The 23289-nt window shown below is 31.3% G+C and overlaps 2 protein-coding genes across 4 annotated transcripts in view; both read left to right on the forward strand.

Annotated features, from left to right (window-relative positions):
* The first annotated feature begins 855 nt into the window (after positions 1-855).
* LOC119607718 (NF-kappa-B inhibitor-interacting Ras-like protein) lies at positions 856-1974 on the forward strand. The gene is given in 3 exon segments (XM_037961795.1): positions 856-1135; positions 1202-1502; positions 1505-1974. Coding segments are annotated over 3 exon segments (642 nt in total). The 5' UTR covers positions 856-1021; the 3' UTR covers positions 1732-1974.
* Positions 1975-3052: 1078 nt separating this feature from the next.
* Positions 3053-23289, forward strand: part of LOC119607715 (ell-associated factor Eaf) — a 33014-nt gene continuing 12777 nt past the window's right edge. The window contains exons 1-7 of one of the 3 annotated variants that reach the window (XM_037961791.1): positions 3053-3207; positions 8099-9231; positions 12788-12880; positions 19947-20085; positions 20166-20347; positions 21558-21648; positions 21710-22352. In XM_037961791.1, the coding sequence (XP_037817719.1) occupies positions 9108-9231; positions 12788-12880; positions 19947-20085; positions 20166-20347; positions 21558-21648; positions 21710-22352 (1272 nt within the window). In that variant the 5' untranslated portion in view covers positions 3053-3207; positions 8099-9107. Of the gene's footprint in view, positions 3208-8098; positions 9232-12787; positions 12881-19690; positions 19781-19946; positions 20086-20165; positions 20348-21557; positions 21649-21709; positions 22353-23289 lie in introns of those variants that run through there. The other 2 variants (XM_037961790.1, XM_037961792.1) reach the window with 2 other exon arrangements.

The raw sequence follows: 23289 nt of genomic DNA on the forward strand, positions 1-23289 counted from the left end.
TTAGTTAGTTAGTTAGTTAGTTAGTTAGTTAGTTAGTTAGTAGTTAGTTAGTTAGTTAGTTAGTTAGTTAGTTAGTTAGTTTAGTTCGTTAGTTAGTTAGTTAGTTAGTTAGTTAGTAGTTAGTAGTAGTTAGTTAGTTAGTTAGTAGTAGTTAGTAGTTAGTTAGTTAGTTAGTTAGTTAGTTAGTTAGTTAGTTAGTTAGTTAGTTAGTTAGTTAGTTAGTTAGTTAGTTAGTTAGTTAGTAGTTAGTTAGTTAGTTAGTTAGTTAGTAGTTAGTTAGTTAGTTAGTTAGTTAGTTAGTAGTTAGTTAGTTAGTTAGTTAGTTAGTTAGTTAGTTAGTTAGTTAGTTAGTTAGTTAGTTAGTTAGTAGTTAGTTAGTAGTTAGTTAGTTAGTTACGTTAGTTAGTTAGTTAGTTAGTTAGTTAGTTAGTTAGTTAGTTAGTTAGTTAGTTAGTTAGTTAGTTAGTTAGTAGTTAGTTAGTTAGTAGTTAGTTAGTTAGTTAGTTAGTTAGTTAGTTAGTAGTTAGTTAGTTAGTTAGTTAGTTAGTTAGTTAGTTAGTAGTTAGTTAGTTAGTTAGTAGTTAGTTAGTTAGTTAGTAGTTAGTTGTAGTTAGTTAGTTAGTTAGTTAGTTAGTTAGTTAGTTAGTTAGTTAGTTAGTAGTTAGTTAGTTAGTTAGTTAGTTAGTTAGTTAGTTAGTTAGTTAGTTAGCCAGTAGTTTATTGGTTAGTTTTTTTTTAAATAACAGATTTTTACTTTCCTTACATCTGGCACCTTCAACTTTTACCAATGCTTCTTCTTCTTCTTTAGAATAATGTGCATATAATCACGTTAACCAACACTGGTTAACAGCTGACTCACACTCTCTCTCTCTCTCAGTGAACTAAATAAACAAAAAATAACAAATTTCACTTCGTTAACAAGAAAATTACAATTTATTTTAGTTTTTAATATAATAAATAAGAAAATAATTAATTTATACATAAAAAATATTAAAAAAGTTAATTTAAATAAATAAACAACATGCTTACGGCAAAAATAGGTAAAGTGGGCAAGGTAATGATATGTGGCATGAAAGGTGTGGGCAAAACTGCTTTGTTGGAACAATTAATCTATGGAAATGTTAATATGGAGACTGTAAGTGTTTTTGAATAACAAAAAATATATAAACGTTTGATTCTTTATGGTAAAATGTTACTTTAGGAAATTCATCCTACCATCGAAGATATCTATGTGGCCAGTGTGGACACCGGCCGTGGTACTAGAGAAACTTTACGCATCTATGACTCAGCAGGTTTACAGGGTAAAGCCCAACTGCCCCGTCACTATTTATACTTTCCCGATGGTTATGTTTTGGTCTATGATCCCACCGATCCTCAAAGTTTAGACATGCTGGCGGATATCAAACAGGATATTGATAAAAACAAGGAGAAAAAGGAAGTACCCATTATAGTTTTAGCCAATATGCGTGCCAGACGTAAAGATACACCACCCTCGCCCACACAACCGCAGCCAGCACAAATCAAGCTGATCCCGTAGAACTAATACTAAATCGTGCCAATTCTTGGTGTTCCCGCGAACGTATAAAACATTATACGGTTAATGCCATGGAAAGACCTTCATTATATGAACCTTTTATCAATTTATGCTCCAGACTACATCCACCACAAACGAAATCTTCATTTCCTCAATTAAGACAAGTAATGCAAAAGACTCAGAAAATGGAGGGTTAGATTTTGTAGCAGCTGCTCCAAATGGACTATTTTCCATTGGAATGGAAAATTTTATCGTATTTGCATATTCTAATTATAACAAAGTATTATCTTCTTTTTTATACATTATTATAAAATACTCTTCCCTTTTAACTCAAGATCAAATTAAAATATTTTTAAAATACAATTTAGTTAATTGTATTAATATATTTATTTTAATTCTTAATTATTATTTTATTTAAATAGTTTTTCTTTTTATTTCAATTTACCTTGTGTTTCAATTTAAATCATAAGAGAAATGTCAAAATTAACAAAGACATGACTAAATGTTACCAGATTGTGGTTATTTGAAAAACGTTAACCGTTATTCCGAGAAAATAACATTTATTTATTTTTCACTTTAATTATTTTTAAAAATTAACTTTATTTTATTAATATTTTATAATAAATATGTTATTAAAGGGATTTTGGATAAAAATTATATAATTTTAAATACATTTAATCTTTTGTTTACTGTTAAAAATGTTATAGATAGTCAAGACTATAGACAGGATTATAGTTAAACTATAGACTGGACTATCGTCAATATTGTAGGTTAAATTATAGACTATAGTCCTGATTAAAGTCTTGGCTATAGCGAAGACTACAGTCCTTACCTAAAACTGGACAATAGCAAAGTTTTTTAAGCCGAACTATAGTTAATACAGACAAGACTATAGAGTGAGTCAGGCCTATTGTCAAGACCATAGACTATACTATATTTTTAGTCTATGTTAGTTCAAACTTTCAACATAACTTTTTAATAATTTAATGTTGTATATATAAAGTTTTGACCCCGTAATATAAAATTTAAAATTAGCAGTTTGGATACTCGGTTTGATAAATTTTGAACCACTTTCATTCCGTCTTTATATAAACTTCATATTATATGTATATAAACTTTATATTATAAAGCTTTATGTTCCAAATACAGAATTCTGAATGTCTAGCTCCTATTCTCTAAATGCTAAAAGATTCATGAAATTCGGTGTTTTATTAATGACAATTTAATAGTTTAACAAATTATCTATATATCTATCTATCTATCTACCTATATATCTTTTATCTATCTATCTATCTATCTATCTATCTATCTATCTATCTATCTATCTATCTATCTATCTATCTATCTATCTATCTATCTATCTATTTAGTATTCTGTAACTGAATAATTTAATACAAAACAAATACTTTAAAAAATTCCCTCACATGCTGTCATTTTCCCTTTTCTCTGGTAACCTTTTTGCAAATACTTCACCCCAATCTGGCAACACACCATTTAACTATACCGTTGAAATGTCAAACTTAACTAGCTGACGTGAAAAGAAATAAAAAAATTCGAAAGTGCTCACGGTAGAATTGTGTAAAGTCGTAAAATAAAATTATTTAAATTTATAAAAATCCTTCAAAATTTCATAAAATTTATTGCAAACAAAAGTAAAAAGTGTTTTCTTTACGGTAAACTAACACAAATAAAATAATTCTTAATGTTATTAACTAAAATAAGCAAGACAAAAGTGTACCAAAAAGTTAACCAGTTGAAAATCAATGAAAAAAAGTGAAAATGTTGTGGCACCTAAAAAAAGAAGAAAACTACAAAAAAATATGCAAAAATTAAAAAAAATGTGATTGAACATAAAGAATCTAGGAAATTATTGCAATTAAAGTGTTTTTGTTAAAAATATTACAAAAAATTGTGAAAGTTCTTCATTTTACGGGAATAATTTTCGTTCCTCACAAAAATTTTGATGTTGGTTTCATTTTTGAGCCTGTGTTGATTTGTTACGTTGTGAATTGCTTGCGTTAACGTTGTCGAGCCACTTTATTATAAAAAAATCCCAACTCCTGTCCCCTTACGCGTTGCATCACCCCTTGTGCTCCATCATTAGTTTGACGAAAAAAAGAAAAAAAAGTTCAACAATTTTTTTTCGTGTTTCACACTGTGGAGCACACACATTTAGAAGAAAAAGAAAAAAACACAATCAACCAGCCAGCCAGCTGTGTTGTCTTGCGTACGTATTATTGTTGTTGGGTTTTTTTGACGTTCATTACTTTTGGTATTTTTTTTTGTTCAATACCTCCCCCCTGATAATTTTTTTTTGTTCATATTCAACACTGTTTTTGCTTCTTCTTTGTATGTACAAAAACAACTATAGAGTAATTTTAATATGCTCTTTGTCTGTCGCTCTTAAAGTATTTGAAGTAAAAATGGTGATGCCCAATTGAGGAAAATGTGTTTGAGTGAGAAAATCAGCTGAAATATACAGGATCTTGAATTTTAAATAGTTCAACGACCATATTATACCCTACACCTAAGGGGCCAATATCGAGTTAAGGTCTTAAATTGGCCAAACCCACAGAGTTTATTAATATTATGAAACTTTAAGTGATTATAATAATAAAAACGCTATTTTAGTGGATTACCTTGATAGAAGTCTATAGAATTTAATAGATTAAATAATTTTTTAAATTGCTACTAATATTTAAAGGCAAAAGCGGGCCAAGGTTTTTCAATAACCTTCAATCCTGGGTATATTAAAGCAAAGACTGACTCACTGAATTTTGCTTGCCACTGGGAAGCATTACCAGGGTTCCGAAAAGCAAGTCATATAACGCTGTCAAAGGGAAAAACTCGATCCCAGACTAGATTACTGAATGGAGATTTTGGTCTCAGATACAACATCATCACTAAGGTCTCGCAGAACTAAGACTTTATTATGGTGAATCAACGGGCAGCACATAAAAAAACACAATTTGGCCGCAATATTCCCTTCTGTCTAATGTAAATGGTTTTGTATATAAGGGTCCTTATGAAGAAACGCCAGAAGTCCTGTTGGATCTTTTGGATCAGTTGGGTAGCAATCGACCTTGCTCAATGAACACTCCCACTTACCAGGACCGCTTCCAGCATTGCACTTTCTACTAGAGACCTTAAAAACTAGCTTGGAAAATAACGCAAAAGGCTTATACGTTCAAGTAAATGACTTAATATGCCTCTTGAACCATCCAGCCGCTAGATGCATAAGCAACAGGCTTATCATCTTCTGCCTTTACTAAAGGATTGTAACTGATTAGCCTATCTCAATGACTGGAAACAGTCGACTGTTCATAGACTTTTGGAGGCAGCCAGCATGGCTCATGGGATTCATTGTACTTAAGCCATCATATCGCGTAATTGCGATTCCAATGTGGCCAAAAAATTACGGCCACGTCTGACATGGTTGAGTCTTTGGAGATAGCCAGCCTGAATAGAGATTTTTCCATAAGCTTGGCTCATAGGATTTATCTTATAACTTCAGATCGCGATAAAATTACTACCTTTAGTAGAAGGATATTTATGTGGGAAGCAGATCATCATACTTGTCCTATGAATCGTCTGACATGCTTGGACCTTTGTAGGCAGCCAGCTTGGTTGAAGATGTCTACGTCAGCGTGTCTCATGGGATTAATCGTACTTACGCCTTCACATCGCGAAAATATAACTACCGTTCGTCCATAACTTAGACCAATATTGGCTGTTACTTACTGTGATCTTTCTTAAATAAGCATATAGAGGAATGTAATCACTCAAAGGCAACTCGTTAGTTATAAACTTCTTCATCCAAATCGATAATGAATGTGGATAGGTTTTATATCACATTGTCCAAAAAGAAGACATCCCAATGAAACTTTTAGTATCACTGAGTTATTTTTTAAATTAATATATAATGTATTTGTATGTATTTCGGTACCAAAGATCTAATGACTCCCTCTGATTTAAATCATCTGTACTCTATAGTCCAAACCAAGGCATCCCGGAATAGGTTGGTTGAGAGCTTGTTTAATGTATATGCTAGGAGAATGGACCTATATATTATGATTTCTTAGAGTTATTTGCCCAGTATTTTCTTTCGTCACAATATTATGAACTTACAAAAACAATCGTAAATCATTGAAATAAAACGGAACATATCGTTCCACTCGTTGTTCGAATACCTTTTTTCGATCGTTTGCTTAACTGTATGAAGTGCATAATAGAGCTTATTGATAGATTAGAAACATTGAGACAATTATATGCTTTTAGTTCTCTTTTCATCTTTGTCTGCGAGTTGGAGTAGATAAAATCTTTCAGCGGAACGGAGTTGCACATGCTCTACCGAAAACTACCGATTTTATATGGGAAATTGTTGAATAGATTATCACCTAGTCGCCATCCAATCGGACTTTCTGAACATAGCTTTAGAGCTAAATAAATAAGTTCCTCCACTTCAGCCCCATATAAAACCTCTTCAGAAAGTCAGATTTTCTACAGTAAATTGCTTGATATCGGGATTGAGGTACAATTCTACATAAACAATCTACTATAAAAAAATAAATATCATTCCATAACTTGTTTAACTTCTATAAAAACTCGTAAATTTATGGAAATTTCCTATTGATCTTGGTATCGTTTCTAATAAGTAGCACTTTTAGCGATTTTCCCTTAAACTCAGTGGCATCTTCCAAAGTTTACTCTCTTTTTTTTTCTTACACCACGATTTGTCATCATTACTTGGCTCTCTTCGCATACTTTTTATAAGAAAAAGAAGAAAGAAAAAAACCTCACAGAAATGTCAAATTTTCTATATGTAACAACAACAAAAATTACCACATCAAATTATCTTGTGAACGGCGCGGTAAATACAAGTGAATCTTAAAAAAAAAAAAATAATTTTATATATAAAAAAGTGAAGTGTGTTTTCGTTAAAAAAAAAAAACAAATTAAATTTATTAACAATAAAATAAAATAATTAATTTGAATATCTAAAGAACAACAACAAATTAAGAAAAAAAAAAAGCAAAAGTGTGGAATTTCAGGCATTAAGAAGAAAAGCATATTTTTTAAAGATTTCTATTACTTTTTTGCAAACATATGTTAAACATTTCTTTGCGTTTTCTTAAGTTTTATTAGTTGCAGATTCTTTTAGTTAAAAATAGTTTTTTATTTTTTTATTTTTAAAAAAATCCTCAGGTGTTTTAAAAATAGTTAAGGAGTATGAGTGTGTGTGAGTGTTTGTTCGTTTTTTTTTTATTATTAATGTTTTTAGCAGAAATATGATTAAACATGTTCTGTATTGTCAAATGATAGGCAGCAGCAGCACAAATAAAAACAACAATAAAACTACTAGCAACAGTAACAACAAGAACAAATATATTGAGTATATAAAAATGCATTCTATTTTAATTGACTCAATTTTGTTGAGGTTTTTCTTTGTTGTTGTTGTTTGTCGTTGTTTTTTTTTTTTAAGGTTATGCGTGGGAGTTGTCTGTGTGGGTGGTTAAAATTGTTTGGTTTGTGTTTTATTCTTTCCTTGATTTTTTTAACACAATTTATTTAATATTAAATTCTTTTAGTTATTTATTTAATAGAATTTTGTGTAAAAACTTTAAATTATTTGCTAAAAATGTTAATTTTTTGTAAGATGAGTTTAATGTATTATATTTTGTGTGTTTCTATTTAATTATTGAGATTTTATTTTAGTTGGCCATTTGAAGTTTGTTAAGGAAAGGAAACATAGTATTTGACCCATATTTGTTTTTGTTAAATTTAATTAAATTAATTGGCAGAAGTTTTTCCTTTTAGAAGTTTCTGAGTACTAAGTGCAACTATCAGGTTAAAGGAGTCTTTTTAAGAGAATTTGCAAGGGGAACTTTTAAAGGAACAGAGGCTCCATACTATATTCATAGACTAGATGTTGAATTGGAATGTCGAGAACACCATAGATTAGACATAGTTTCTGAGTATTGACTGCAACTTTCAGGGTAAAGAAGGGATTTAAAAGGAGTTGAATGAGTAACTTTTAAAGGAATAGATGTTGAATTGGAATATCGAGAATACCATAGACTAGACATAGATACTATAGATTAGACTATAGACAATACTAGAGAGTGGACTATAGACTAGAGTATAGACTAGACTATACTATAGATTAGACTAATGACTAGACTATAGATTAGAATATAGACAATTGTAGAGATTAGACTATAGACTATACTATCGATTAAACCTTAGACTAGACAATAAACTAGACTATATAGTGGACTATAGACTAGACAGTAGACTATAAACTATACTATAGACTAGACATAGAATATACCATAGACTGTACTATAGACGATACTATAAACTGTACTATAGACTGGACCATTGACTAGACTATAGTCTAGACTATATCATAGACTGTAGACTAGACCATAGATTAGTATTTGCTATAAACTAGATTATAGATTAGGCTTTTGTTTACAAAATGCAATGAAATTCCAAAACTTTTAAAAATGAACAAAAAATTGTAAAAAAATTTTAAAATTTATAAAAAAAATTTCCTAACAGCAAACAAACCAACAAAATGATTGCAAATGTAAATCAAAAAAGTTAAAAAAATCTAAAATGTGAACATAATATGTAAATATTTCTAACAATATTTTTGATGTATTCCTTAATTCCTTAAACCCCCTAAAAATGAAATCAATGATATTTTCAACACGGAATTAAGTACTCAAAACATCCTTTAATAAAAAGAAATACCACAAAATAAAAGCACTCGGCAACAATTAGCTCGAAAAAGCTAAACAACAAAATATAAGCAAAACCAAAACACATTTTTTTTTTTAAAACAAACACTTGTACTATAATTTTTCTACTCAAAAAAGGTGGTTATTGGTGGGCAATTTTTTAAAAATTGCTTACACCAAACCCTATAAACAGCCAAAAAATTCCGAAATCTTCAAATTCTGCTTCAGCGCTACAAAAGCTAAAAGCCAAAGCTACCGGTACTTCGGTGAAACGCAGTAAAAAGTCTACAAAATCAACGAAACAACAGCAACAGCAGCAACTACTACAGCAACAACAACAATCAACATTAGCATTAGCCACAGCTTCAACATCGAACTCAACAGCATTTCAACAAAGTGGTGGCTCCTTTCAAGGAGTCATCGGTGGCAGTGGTGCGGGTGTTGGCACAGAATATCTTTCACAAGGCCACAGTTATAGTTATCAACAACGCAGTGGCGCCTTTAAAAGCGACACTGGTTTTAGTGGTGGGGGTGGTGCAGGAGCAGCTGGCGGTGCTACGACCACCAGTGACGATATTGCTACAACTTTTTCTAAAACAACCTTTTCACCAAATTCAACACAAAAGTCTTCATCATCCTCATCGTCATTTCATCATTCGTCGTCATCATCATATCAGCAGCAGCAACAACAACAACAGCATCAATACCATCAGCAGCAGCAATATAATCAAATTAATAATCATAACCACAATAGTAATCCTCCTTCACATACCAATAGTGCCAACATTAACAATTTTACAAACTTCTCATCTTCCTCTCAACCAGCGATGATGATGAAACAAAAGACATCATTGGGCGAACGTATAAATATTGGCGATGAGGTGCGTGAGCTAAAATTGGGATGTACATTTAATAATAAAAATACAACGAATGCATTTCATACGATTAAATGTAAGTAGAAATATAAATGTTTTAATTTTCTCAATATTTGTTGTTAATTTTAAAATGATCTTTCCAAACCCGTCATCTTCTTTGTTAGTAGTTTTTTCTAGTTTGATTATAGACTAGACTTTATACTAGACTATAGACTAGACTAGTCTAGTCTAATCTATAGTCTAGTCTATAGTCTAGTCTATAGTCTAGTCTATAGTCTAGTGTATAGTCTAGTCTATAGTCTAGTCTATAGTTTAGTCTATAGTCTAGTCTATAGTCTAGTCTATAGTCTAGTCTATAGTCTAGTCTATAGTCTAGTCTATAGTCTAGTCTATAGTCTAGTCTATAGTCTAGTCTATAGTCTAGTCTATAGTCTAGTCTATAGTCTAGTCTATAGTCTAGTCTATAGTCTAGTCTATAGTCTAGTCTATAGTCTAGTCTATAGTCTAGTCTATAGTCTAGTCTATAGTTTAGTCTATAGTCTAGTCTATAGTCCAGTCTATAGTCTAGTCTATAGTCTAGTCTATAGTCTAGTCTATAGTCTAGTCTATAGTATAGTCTATAGTCTAGTCTATAGTCTAGTCTATAGTCTAGCCTATAGTCTAGTCTATAGTCTAGTCTATAGTCTAGTCTATAGTCTAGTCTATAGTCTAGTCTATAGTCTAGTCTATAGTCTAGTCTATAGTCTAGTCTATAGTCTAGTATAAAGTCTAGTCTATAGTCTAGTATAAAGTCTAGTCTATAGTCTATAATCAAGTCTATAGTCTATAGTATAAAGTCTAGTCTATAGTCTATAATCAATAATAGCGTGGTCTATAGTCTATTCTATATTCTAGTCTATGGTCTAGTTTATAGTCAAGTTTTTGGTCTAGTCTTCAGTCTATAATCCAGTCTATAGTCAAGCCTATAATCTAGTCCATAGTCTAGTCTTTAATCTAGTCTATAGTCTAATCTGTAGTCTAGTTTATAGTCTAGTGCATAGTATATAGTTCATTTTAGGGTTTAGTTTAGTGTAGTCTTTAGTCTAGTCTTTAGTACAGTTTATAGTCTGGACTTTAGTTTAGTTTATAATATAGTCTATTCTATTGTCAGGATTTTGGTCTAGCCTTTAATCTAGTTTATAGTCTAGTTTATAATCCAGTCTAAAGTTTAGTCTATAATCTAGTATATAGCTTAGTCTAGTCTGTAGTTTAGTCTATAGTCTTGTCAATAGTATAGTCTAGTATATAGTCTAGTCTATAATCTAAAGTCTAGTCTATATTCTAATCGACAGTCTAGTTTAAAGTCTATAGTCAATCCTATGGTCTAGTCTATAGTCAAGTCTATAGTCTAGTCTATAGTCTAGCCTATAGTCTTTTCTATAGTCTAGTCTATAGTCTATAGTTTATTCTATATTCTAGTCTAGTCTTTATCCTAGATTATAGTCTAGCCTACTCTATTGTCTAGTCTATAGGCTGTCTTCCCTATTTTCTAGTAGTCTATAGTATAGTCTATAGTCTAGCCTATAGTTTAGTCTATAGTTTAGTCTAGTCTAGTCTATAGTCTAGTCTATAGTCTAGTCTAGTCTAGTCTATAGTCTAGTCTATAGTCTAGTCTATAGTCTAGTCTATAGTCTAGTCTGTAGTCTAGTCTATAGTCTAGTCTATAGTCTAGTCTATAGTCTAGTCTATAGTCTAGTCTATAGTCTAGTCTATAGTCTTTTCTATAGTCTTTTCTATAGTCTAGTCTATAGTCTAGTCTATAGTCTAGTCTATAGTCTAGTCTATAGTCTAGTCTATAGTCTAGTCTATAGTCTAGTCTATAGTCTAGTCTATAGTCTAGTCTGTAGTCTAGTCTATAGTCTAGTCTATAGTCTAGTCTATAGCCTATAGTCTAGCCTATAGTCTAGCCTATAGTCTAGCCTATAGTCTAGCCTATAGACTAGACAAAAGTCTAGTCTATAGTCTAGTCTATAGTCTAGTCTATAGTCTAGTCTATAGTCTAGTCTATAGTCTAGTCTATAGTCTAGTCTATAGTCTAGTCTATAGTCTAGTCTATAGTCTAGTCTATAGTCTAGTCTTATAGTCCAGTCTATAGTCTAGCCTATAGTATAGCCTATAGTCTAGTCTATAGTCTAGTCTATAGTCTAGTCTATAGTCTAGTCTATAGTCTAGTCTATAGTCTAGTCTATAGTCTAGTCTATAGTCTAGTCTATAGTCTAGTCTATAGTCTAGTCTATAGTCTAGTCTATAGTCTAGTCTATAGTCTAGTCTATAGTCTAGTCTATAGTCTAGTCTATAGTCTAGTCTATAGTCTAGTCTATAGTCTAGTCTATAGTCTAGTCTATAGTCTAGTCTATAGTCTAGTCTATAGTCTAGTCTATAGTCTAGTCTATAGTCTAGTCTATAGTCTAGTCTATAGTCTAGTCTATAGTCTAGTCTATAGTCTAGTCTATAGTCTAGTCTATAGTCTAGTCTATAGTCTAGCCTATAGTCTAGTCTATAGTCTAGTCTATAGTCTAGTCTATAGTCTAGTCTATAGTCTAGTCTATAGTCTAATCTATAGTCTAATCTATAGTCTAGTCTATAGTCTAGTCTATAGTCTAGTCTATAATCTAGTCTATAGTCTAGTCTATAGTCTAGTCTATAGTCTAGTCTATAGTCTAGTCTATAGTCTAGTCTATAGTCTAGTCTATAGTCTAGTCTATAGTCTAGTGTATAGTCTAGTCTATAGTCTAGTGTATAGTCTAGCCTATAGTCTAGTGTATAGTCTAGCCTATAGTCTAGTCTATAGTCTAGCCTATAGTCTAGTCTATAGTCTAGTCTATAGTCTAGTCTATAGTATAGCCTATAGTATAGTCTATAGTCTAGTTTATAGTCTAGTCTATAGTCTAGTTTATAGTCTAGTCTATAGTCTAGTCTATAGTTTAGTATATAGTCAAGTCTGTAGTCAAGTCTATAGTCTAGTCTACAGTCTAGTCTATAGTCAAGTCTATAGTCTAGTCTATCCAGTTTATAGTTTAATCTATAGTCTAGCCTATAGTCAAGTTTACTGTATAGTCTATTCCATACTTTAGTCTATGGTCTATAGTTTAATCTATTCTAGTATATATTCCAATTTATAGTCTAGTTTTTAGTCTAGTCTGGAGTCTATGTAGTCTATAGACTAGTTTATAGTCAAGTATATAGTCTAGTTTAAAATCTAGTCTATAGTCAAATCTATAATCTAGTCTAAATTCTTGTCTATAGTTTAATTAATAGTCAAGTCTATAGCTTAGTCTATAGTCCAGTCTATAATTTAGATTATAATCTAGTAAATGTCTATTCTATAGTTTAGTCTACAGTTTAGTCCAGTCTTTAGTTTTGTCTATAATGTATTCTTTAGTCTAGGTCTAGTTTATTGTCTAGTTTTTTTCAAATGCTTATCGGGTTTATTTGCAAAATTTAAAAAGCAACTTTGAAGGAATTTATTTTTTGTCTGGCAGGAAATTAAAAACAACTTCCGTTTTATTATAAATATGTTATTTATGAAATCAGTATGTCGTATACACAGTTTTAAATTTATTTCTAACATTAATATTTTTATTCTTTTCCAGATGATTTTAAACCTGCAAGTGTGGATAAAAATCGTGTTGCTACTGTAGATGTTGGCTCAAATAATCAAGTTACTGTTACTGTGCCAAATTTAGGTAAGACCGACCAAATAAAACGTGTTTTTCTTTTTTTTTTTTGGTTTATTTTATTATTATTTTTGTTTTTCAAATGTTTCTTTTGGTTTATTATTTTTTTTGTATTTATTTTTATTTGGTTTCTTTTTTAAACATTTTTCTATGTCTAAATATGTAGATAAACATGCAAAATAGTACCTTTTAATATTTAATTTATATAATAATGTTGATTAAGCAGTCTTTTTTTTTTTAAATTGATAATTTGTTAATGAACTTGTCAATGTGCCGGAAAGTCTGAAAAATCAGCAATTTTGAAAAAAAAAGAACATAATTTATTTTCTTTTATTTTCGTTGGTGTTAAGGTTTATTTCCAAATTTTGCAATACTTTTTAATTGTGTAATTTAACATTTAGACTAAAGTATAGACTGAGTTATAGACTAGAATATATACTATATTAGACTATAGACTTTACTGTAGGACTATAAACTAGACTATAGACAAGGCTATAAACTAGACTATATGCTAGACTATAGACTAGAGTCTAGTTTATAGTATGTCTATAGTCTAGTCACTAGACTATATACTAGACTATAGACTTGACCATAAACTAGATAATGGATTATACTATAGACTATAGACTAGACTATAGACTAGACTATAGACTAGATTAGACTATAGACTAGACTATAGACTAGATTAGACTATAGACTAGACTCTAGACTAGACTATAGACTAGACTATAGACTAGACTATAGACTAGACTATAGACTAGACTATAGACTAGACTATAGACTAGACTATAGACTAGACTATAGACTAGACTATAGACTAGACTATAGACTAGACTATAGACTATACTATAGACTAGACTATAGACTAGACTATAGACTAGACAGACTAGACTATAGACTAGACTACTAGACTGTAGACTAGACTATAGACTAGACTATAGGACTAGATTAGACTATAGACTAGACTATAGACTAGACTATAGACTAGTAGACTATAGCTAGACTATAGACTAACTATAGACTAGACTATAGACTAGACTATAGACTAGGACTATAGACTAGACTATAGACTAGACTATAGACTAGACTATAGACTAGACTATAGACTAGACTATAGACTAGACTATAGACTATACTATAGACTAGACTATAGACTAGACTATAGACTAGAATATAGACTAGACTATAGACTAGACTATAGACTAGACTATAGACTAGACTATAGACTAGACTATAGACTAGACTATAGACTAGACTATAGACTAGACTATAGACTAGACTATAGACTAGACTATAGACTAGACTATAGACTAGGACTATAGACTAGACTATAGACTAACTATAGACTAGACTATAGACTAGACTATAGACTAGACTATAGACTAGACTATAGAGTAGACTATAGACTAGACTATAGACTAGACTATAGACTAGACTATAGACTAGACTATAGACTAGACTATAGACTAGACTATAGACTAGACTATAGACTAGACTATAGACTAGACTATAGACTAGACTATAGACTAGACTATAGACTAGACTATAGACTAGACTATAGACTAGACTATAGACTAGACTATAGACTAGACTATAGACTAGACTATAGACTAGACTATAGACTAGACTATAGACTAGACTATAGACTAGACTATAGACTAGACTATAGACTAGACTATAGACTAGACTATAGACTAGACTATAGACTAGACTATAGACTAGACTATAGACTAGACTATAGACTAGACTATAGACTAGACTATAGACTAGACTATAGACTAGACTATAGACTAGACTATAGACTAGACTATAGACTAGACTATAGACTAGACTATAGACTAGACTATAGACTAGACTATAGACTAGACTATACTAGACTAGACTAGACTATAGACTAGACTAGACTAGACTATAGACTAGACTAGACTATAGACTAGACTATAGACTAGACTATAGACTAGACTATAGACTAGACTAGACTAGACTAGACTATAGACTAGACTATAGACTAGACTATAGACTAGACTATAGACTAGACTATAGACTAGACTATAGACTAGACTATAGACTAGACTATAGACTAGACTATAGACTAGACTATAGACTAGACTATAGACTAGACTATAGACTAGACTATAGACTAGACTATAGACTAGACTATAGACTAGACTATAGACTAGACTATAGACTAGACTATAGACTAGACTATAGACTAGACTATAGACTAGACTATAGACTAGACTATAGACTAGACTATAGACTAGACTATAGACTAGACTATAGACTAGACTATAGACTAGACTATAGACTAGACTATAGACTAGACTATAGACTAGACTATAGACTAGACTATAGACTAGACTATAGACTACAGACCAGACTATAGACTAGACTATAGACTAGACTATAGACTAGACTATAGACTAGACTACAGACTAGACTATAGACTAGACTATAGACTAGACTATAGACTTGACTATAGACTAGACTATAGACTAGACTATAGACTAGACTATAGACTAGACTATAGACTAGACTATAGACTAGACTATAGACTAGACTATAGACTAGACTATAGACTAGACTATAGACTAGACTATAGTAGACTATAGACTAGACTATAGACTAGACTAGACTATAGACTAGACTAGACTATAGACTAGACTAGACTAGACTATAGACTAGACTAGACTATAGACTACACTAGACTATAGACTAGACTATAGACTAGACTATAGACTAGACTATAGACTAGACTATAGACTAGACTATAGACTAGACTATAGACTAGACTATAGACTAGACTATAGACTAGACTATAGACTAGACTATAGACTAGACTATAGACTAGACTATAGACTAGACTATAGTAGACTAGACGATAGATTAGACTATATAATTTAATTTATAGACTAAACTACACAATAGACTATAAACTAGTCCATGGACTAGTATAATTTAACATTTTTATATGATTTGTTGTTTGTTTATTTTGTCTTTCCGTTTTGAACATTTATTAAAAGTTTGTTTTTTATTATTTATAAAAATATATTCATGTTCATGTTTATAATTCTTTTAGTTTATTGACTTGTAATCTGTTTCTGTTTGTTACAAGCTACAAGACAAAAAAAAATGTAAACTGCTGAAAAACCTTTTTAATAAATGACACATGTTAAGAGCCTCCCACAGCCCCTTCCAACCCTGAATTGAGGTCTCCACAATGTTGCCAATATTCTAGGTTTTTTGCAACAAGAAGGTGGTTGTTAAAAAGTTCAAAGTTTTCTTTTTAGTTTCTATATTTAAACTAAAACAAAGTAATTTCCTAAGGACAGGCAGTTCACAGCAGTTCAGTTCAGTAATGTTCAGTATTTCAGCGCAGTTCAGTTCACTTAGTTTTTATTTAATCCCTGTTAAACTTGTTTTAGTTTTTTAATTGAATTTCTTTTTATTTCTTATTTATTAAACTTTAATAACAGCAAAATATATACAAAAACACAGTGTGTATGTTATTGCACGAGTTAAGTTTGTCATAATCCGTTGGCAATTCTTTTTCGGTTGGCAATTTGACCCAAAAAATTGCTTAAAATTTATTTTGTATCTATTTGTATTCATTCATGTTTGTTTGTATGTTTTCTTATCTTTTGAGTGTTGACTAGGTTGGTTTGGTTGGTATGATATTTTTTTTGTACAACAACAATTCCCTTTCACTTTTTTGTTGTTTTGTGTTGTTGGTTTTTTAATATAAAGTTTTTTTTACTTTATTTATTTAAATTCCAGTACAAATGATTATGCAAATGAATCGAAATGTATAGTTGTTATTTATATATCATTTTTTTCTCAACTCTTTTTAATTCAATAATTTTCTCTTTGTATCGTTAAATTAATTAAATAGAAATAAAAGTTATATTACAGTGCAGATTAAATTGATAGTTAACTATTAAAATTGAAAGTGAGAACGGAAGTTCCCAGCATTCCTAGACTGTAGATTAAACTGTAGTTAAAACTATAGACTACTTTAGACTACATTATAGACTAGACTATAAAATAAACTACAGATTAGACTGTAGACTATACTATAGTCTAGATTATAAACTAGACTATAGACTGGACTATATATAATAGACTGTAGACTAGCCTATAGACTGGACTTTAGACTAGACTATTGACTAGACTATAGACTAGACTATGGACTAGACTATAGACTAGACTATACACTTGACAATAGACTAGACTATACACTTGACAATAGACTAGACTATAGACTAGAATAGAGACTAAACTATAGAATAGACTATAGACTAGACTATAGACTAGACTATAGACTAGACTGTAGACTAGACTATAGACTAGACTATAGACTAGACTATAGACTAGACTATATGCTAGACTATAGACTAGACTATGGTCTAGACTATAGACTAGACTAGACTATGGACTAGACTATAGACTAGACTATAGACTAGACTATAGACTAGGCTATAGACTAGACTATATACTAGACTATAGACTAGACTATAGACTAGACTATAGACTAGACTATAGACTAGACTATAGACTAGACTATAGACTAGACTATAGACTAGACTATAGACTAGACTATAGACTAGACTATAGACTAGAATATAGACTAGACTATAGACCAGACTATAGACCAGACTATAGACTAGACTATAGACTAGACTATAGACTAGACTATAGACTAGACTATAGACTAGACTATAGACTAGACTATAGACTAGACTATAGACTAGACTATAGACTAGACTATAGACTAGACTATAGACTAGACTATAGACTAAACTATAGACTAGACTATAGACTAGACTATAGACTAGACTATAGACTAGACTATAGACTAGACTATAGACTAGACTAGACTATAGACTAGACTATAGACTAGACTATAGACTAGACTATAGACTAGACTATAGACTAGACTATAGACTAGACTATAGACTAGACTATAGACTAGACTATAGACTGGACTACAGACTATACTGTAGACTAGGCTATAGGATAGACTATAAGCTAGACTATAGACTAGACTATAGACTAGACTATACACTAGACTATAGACGAGACTATAGACGAGACTATAGACGAGACTATAGACTAGACTATAGACTAGACTATAGACTAGACTATAGACTAGACTATAGACTAGACTATAGACTAGACTATAGACTACACTATAGACTAGACTATAGACTAGACTATAGACTAGACTATAGATTAGACTATAGACTAGACTATAGACTAGACTATAGCCTAGACTATAGACTAGACTATAGACTAGACTAAAGACTAGACTATAGACGAGACTATAGACTAGAATAGACTAGACTATAGACTAGACTAGACTATAGACTAGAATAGACTAGACTAGACTAGACTAGACTATAGACTAGACTAGACTATAGACTAGACTAGACTATAGACTAGACTATAGACTAGACTATAGACTAGACTATAGACTAGACTATAGAATAGACTATAGACTAGACTATAGACTAGACTATAGACTAGACTATAGACTAGACTATAGACTAGACTATAGATTAGACTATAGACTAGACTATTGACTAGACTAGAATAGACTATAGACTAGACTATAGACTAGACTATATACTAGACTATAGACTAGACTATAGACTAGACTATAGACTAGACTATAGACTAGACTATAGACTAGATTATAGACTAGACTATAGACTAGACTATAGACTAGACTGTAGACTGGACTATAGACTGGACTATAGACTAGACTATAGACTAGACTATAGACTAGACTATAGAGTAGACTATAGATTAGACTATAGACTAGACTATAGAGTAGACTATAGACTAGACAGGACTAGAGTCTATTATATAGTCTAGTTTACAGTCTATAGTCTAGTCTATAGACTGTAAACTAGACTATATAATAGACTTTAGATTTGACTATAGTGCAGACTATAGACTAGTCCATGGAATAGAATATAGGCTAAGTTATAGGCTAGAATATAGTCTATAGACCAAAACATAGACTGTACTGTAGACTAGACTGTAGACTTGACTATAGACTTGACTATAGACTAGACTATAGAATATACTATAGACTAGTTTATAGACTAGACTACAGACTAGACTATAGATTAGTCTATACACTAGGCTAGATATTAGAATATAGTCTAGTTTATGGACTAGTCTAGACTATGTACCAGACTATAGACTAGCCTATAGACTAGATTATATACTAGACTATAGACTAGACTATATACTAGACTATAGACTAGACTATAGACTGACTATAGTATGGTATTACTTGAGGATCATTTTGACTGTGATGATCCAAATCTTTCGACCCTATTATTTTTAGCTTTGGTGTTTAACTAGACCATGTGTAATGAATATTAATTAAAAAGCTCAGAATAAATTCGATAAAAATATTATAAATTACGAAAAAAAAAACAAAAAATCAGCCAAGCGTTAAAATTTGCAAAAAAAAGACTACAATTTCTTATTTTCTTATTTATTTATAAAAAAACTTGATATTTTTTAGTACACAATAAATAAGATTTAATTAACAGACTTTTTGGTTATTTTTATATATAAAAAAACAACAATCTTATCAAACACTATTAAAAATGATATTTTTTCATTAAACTTTTTGTCTGATGGCATTTTGTCTACATACAAACAGAAAAAAAATGCAATTTCAATTTCATAACACAAAGTTCGAGGCTGATAAGAAGTTTCTTTTATTATTCTATATAAATAATATATAATTTTTTTACTTAATAAGTGGCTTGTGCTGACGGTATTGGCCCCCAATCGTTTGCTTTTTTTCTAAAGTAGTGTATTGCTCTTATCATATTGTTGTTTTGCTTTGAAAGTTTGTTTCAAAGGCAATAATAGCATTTATGACAGGTGATATTTCTTTAGTTTTGCAAATACAAACAAATGATTTAAGCTAAATTAACACGTAGTTAAATAACTATTTAAAATATGTAGCTTTATAAAGAAATTCTTGAAAATATTATAACTTTTGAAGATTTGTATTAACTTTAATATAATTCTCTTGTAATATTTCTAGTTAGTTCCGGTGTGCCTCATACCATTTATAAAGGAAATCAAAAGAAATACACAAAAGAATGTATACTCATATTCGACAAAAGGACTGGTGATATTACATTAGAGAAATTAAATCACAATATACAAGTAAAGAAGACGCGGTAAGTCGTTTTTTTTTTTCTTAAGTAAGCTTTACTTTAATCCAATATTAATTTTGTTTGTTTTTGTTTCTTTTTAACAGTGAAATGACAAACAAACCTAGTGTACCTACACCTGTAGCAATGCCGCCGGTAGCAGCATCCTCAAATGCATTAGCGCCCTCAGCAGCTGTCTCAACAGGACCAGCACCAAAATTAGAAAACAGTACAATGAGAATAACTTCCAAAACAAAAGTTTCCACTGGCAATAGAAGGAATACGATAAGTAAGTTTACAGGCTAGACTATAGATTAGACTACAGTGAATAAACAACTCTACAGTGTAGTCTATAGTTTAGTTTATAGTCTAGTATATAGCTTAGTCTATAGTCCAGTTTATAGACTAGTTTATAGTCTAGTTTATAGTCTAGTTTATAGTCGTGTCTATAGTCTAGTCTAGTTTATAATCATGTCTATAGTCTGGTGTATAGTCTAGTTTATAGTCTAGTCCATTGTCTAGTCTAATCTATAGTCTGGTCTATAGTGCTGTCTATAGTCTAGTCTATCGCCTAGTCTATAGTCTAGTCTATCGCCTAGTCTACAGTCTAGTCTATAGTCTAGTCTACAGCCTAGTCTATAGTCTAGTCTATAGTCTAGCCTATAGTCTAGTCTATAGTCTAGTCTATAGTCTAGTCTATAGTCTAGTCTATAGTCTAGTCTATAGTCTAGTCTATAGTCTAGTCAATAGTCTAGTCTATAGTCTAGTCTACAGTCTAGTCATAGTCTAGTCTATAGTCTAGTCTACAGTCTAGTCTATAGTCTAGTCTATAGTTTAGTCTATAATCTAGTCTATAGTCTAGTCTATAGTGTAGTCTATAGTCTAGTCTATAGTCTAGTCTATAGTCTAGTCTATTGTCTAGTCTATAGTCTAGTCTATAGTTAGTCTATAGTTTAGTCTATAGTTTAGTCTATAGTCTAGTCTATAGTCTAGTCCTATAGTCTAGTCAATAGTCTAGTCTATAGTCTAGTCTATAGTCCTAGTCTATAGTCTAGTCTATAGTCTAGTCTATAGTCTAGTCTATAGTCTAGTCTATAGTCTAGTCTATAGTCTAGTCTATAGTCTAGTCTATAGTCTAGTCTATAGTCTAGTCTATAGTCTAGTCTATAGTCTATAGTCTAGTCTATAGTCTAGTCTATAGTCTAGTCTATAGTCTAGTCTAGTCTAGTCTATAGTCTAGTCTATAGTCTAGTCTATAGTCTAGTCTATAGTCTAGTCTATAGTCTAGTCTATAGTCTAGTCTATAGACTAGTCTATAGTCTGTAGTCTAGTCTATGGCCTATATTATAGTCTAGTCTATAGTCTATAGACTACATTATACTAGTATATAGCCTAGTATATAGCCTACTCTGTAATCTCGTCTACATTCTAGTCTGTAAACTATTGCAAATTTCAGTGTATTTCTTTTCTCGCCTTAATCTGTTCCTTGTATTTTCTAGTTGAATTAAAAGCTCGCAACTCTCCCATGCAAGGTTCGCCTTCAGCGGGTGTGGGTCATCACAACAATAAGAGTCCTCAGTCGGCTCCAGCGTAAGTTTATTTTATATATCTAAAACAAACAACAAAAACTTATTTCTCTAACCTCTTCCAGATGGAATGCTAACAATGGCCAGGCCACATTACCTAGTATACCCATGATTGTTGACGATGATGATTCAATATTTGGTATTGGCGGTGGTGGTAGTGGTGGAGGTGCTGGTGCTGGCGGCGGTGGTGGTGGCGGTCTTGCAAATATATCTGCTTCATCTTCCTCCTCAACATCCAGTCATCATAATAATTCAGGACATGAATATGATTTACCACAATTACAACAATATTCAACAGCACCACCAACGAAACAATCAAAACAATCACATCACAACAATAGTAGTAATCAAAAGCGACACAACAATCATCAACGGCATCAGCAGCAGCAGCAGCAACAGCAACCTTCATCCTTACAAACGCAACAACAACAGGTGCAACAGTGGCAACAGCAATTGCAACAGCAGCAGCAACAACAACAGCAGCAGCAACAGCAACAACAAAATCAATATAATCGTTATAACACTAATGGCAATTCCTCGACTTCCTCATCGTTATATAGTAGTAATCATAATAATAATCATCATAGCAATAATAATATACGTAATAGCAATCATCATAGTAACAGCAACAACCACAGCAACAATAATTATCATAATGATCTTGCCTCATCGCCAACACTGGCCAGTGAAGCAGCAGCTCTTGAACAGGTAAACTATATAATAAATCTTAGTTAGATAAGACTATAACAGAATCCATAGACGAAACTATGAACTGAACTATAGATTACAATACTAGACTATAGACTAGACTATAGACTAGACTATAGACTAGACTATAGACTAGACTATAGACTAGACTATAGACTAGACTATAGACTAGACTATAGACTAGACTATAGACTAGACTATAGACTAGACTATAGACTAGACTATAGACTAGACTATAGACTAGACTATAGACTAGACTATAGACTAGACTATAGACTAGACTATAGACTATAGACTAGACTATAGACTAGACTATAGACTAGACTATAGACTAGACTATATAGACTAGACTATAGACTAGATTATAGAATAGACTCGACTATAGACAGCACTATAGACTAGACTATAAACTAGACTATAGACTAGACTATAGACTAGACTATAGACAAGACTAGCGCTATAGACTAGACTATAGACTAGACTAGCGCTATAGACTAGCACTATGGACTAGACTATAGACTAGACTATAGACTAGACTATAGACTAGACTATAGACTAGACTATAGACTAGACTATAGACTAGACTATAGACTAGACTACAGACTAGACTATAGACTAGACGATAGACTAGACTATAGACTAGACTATAGACTAGACGATAGACTAGACTATAGACTAGACTATAGACTAGACTATAGACTAGACTATAGACTAGACTATAGACTAGACTATAGACTAGACTATTGACTAGACTATAGACTAGACTATAAGACTAGACTATAAGACTCTATAGTCTAGTCTACTATAGACTAGACTATAGACTAGACTATAGACTATATACTAGACTAGATTATGGACTAGACTATAGACTAGACTATAGACTAGACTATAGACTAGACTATAGACTAGACTAGACTATAGACTAGACTAGACTATA

Source organism: Lucilia sericata, unplaced genomic scaffold (genome assembly GCF_015586225.1).
Source record: "Lucilia sericata isolate MDLA Ls3-8-SP2 unplaced genomic scaffold, ASM1558622v1 Contig000736F_arrow, whole genome shotgun sequence".
NCBI classification, from domain to species: Eukaryota; Metazoa; Arthropoda; class Insecta; order Diptera; family Calliphoridae; genus Lucilia; species Lucilia sericata.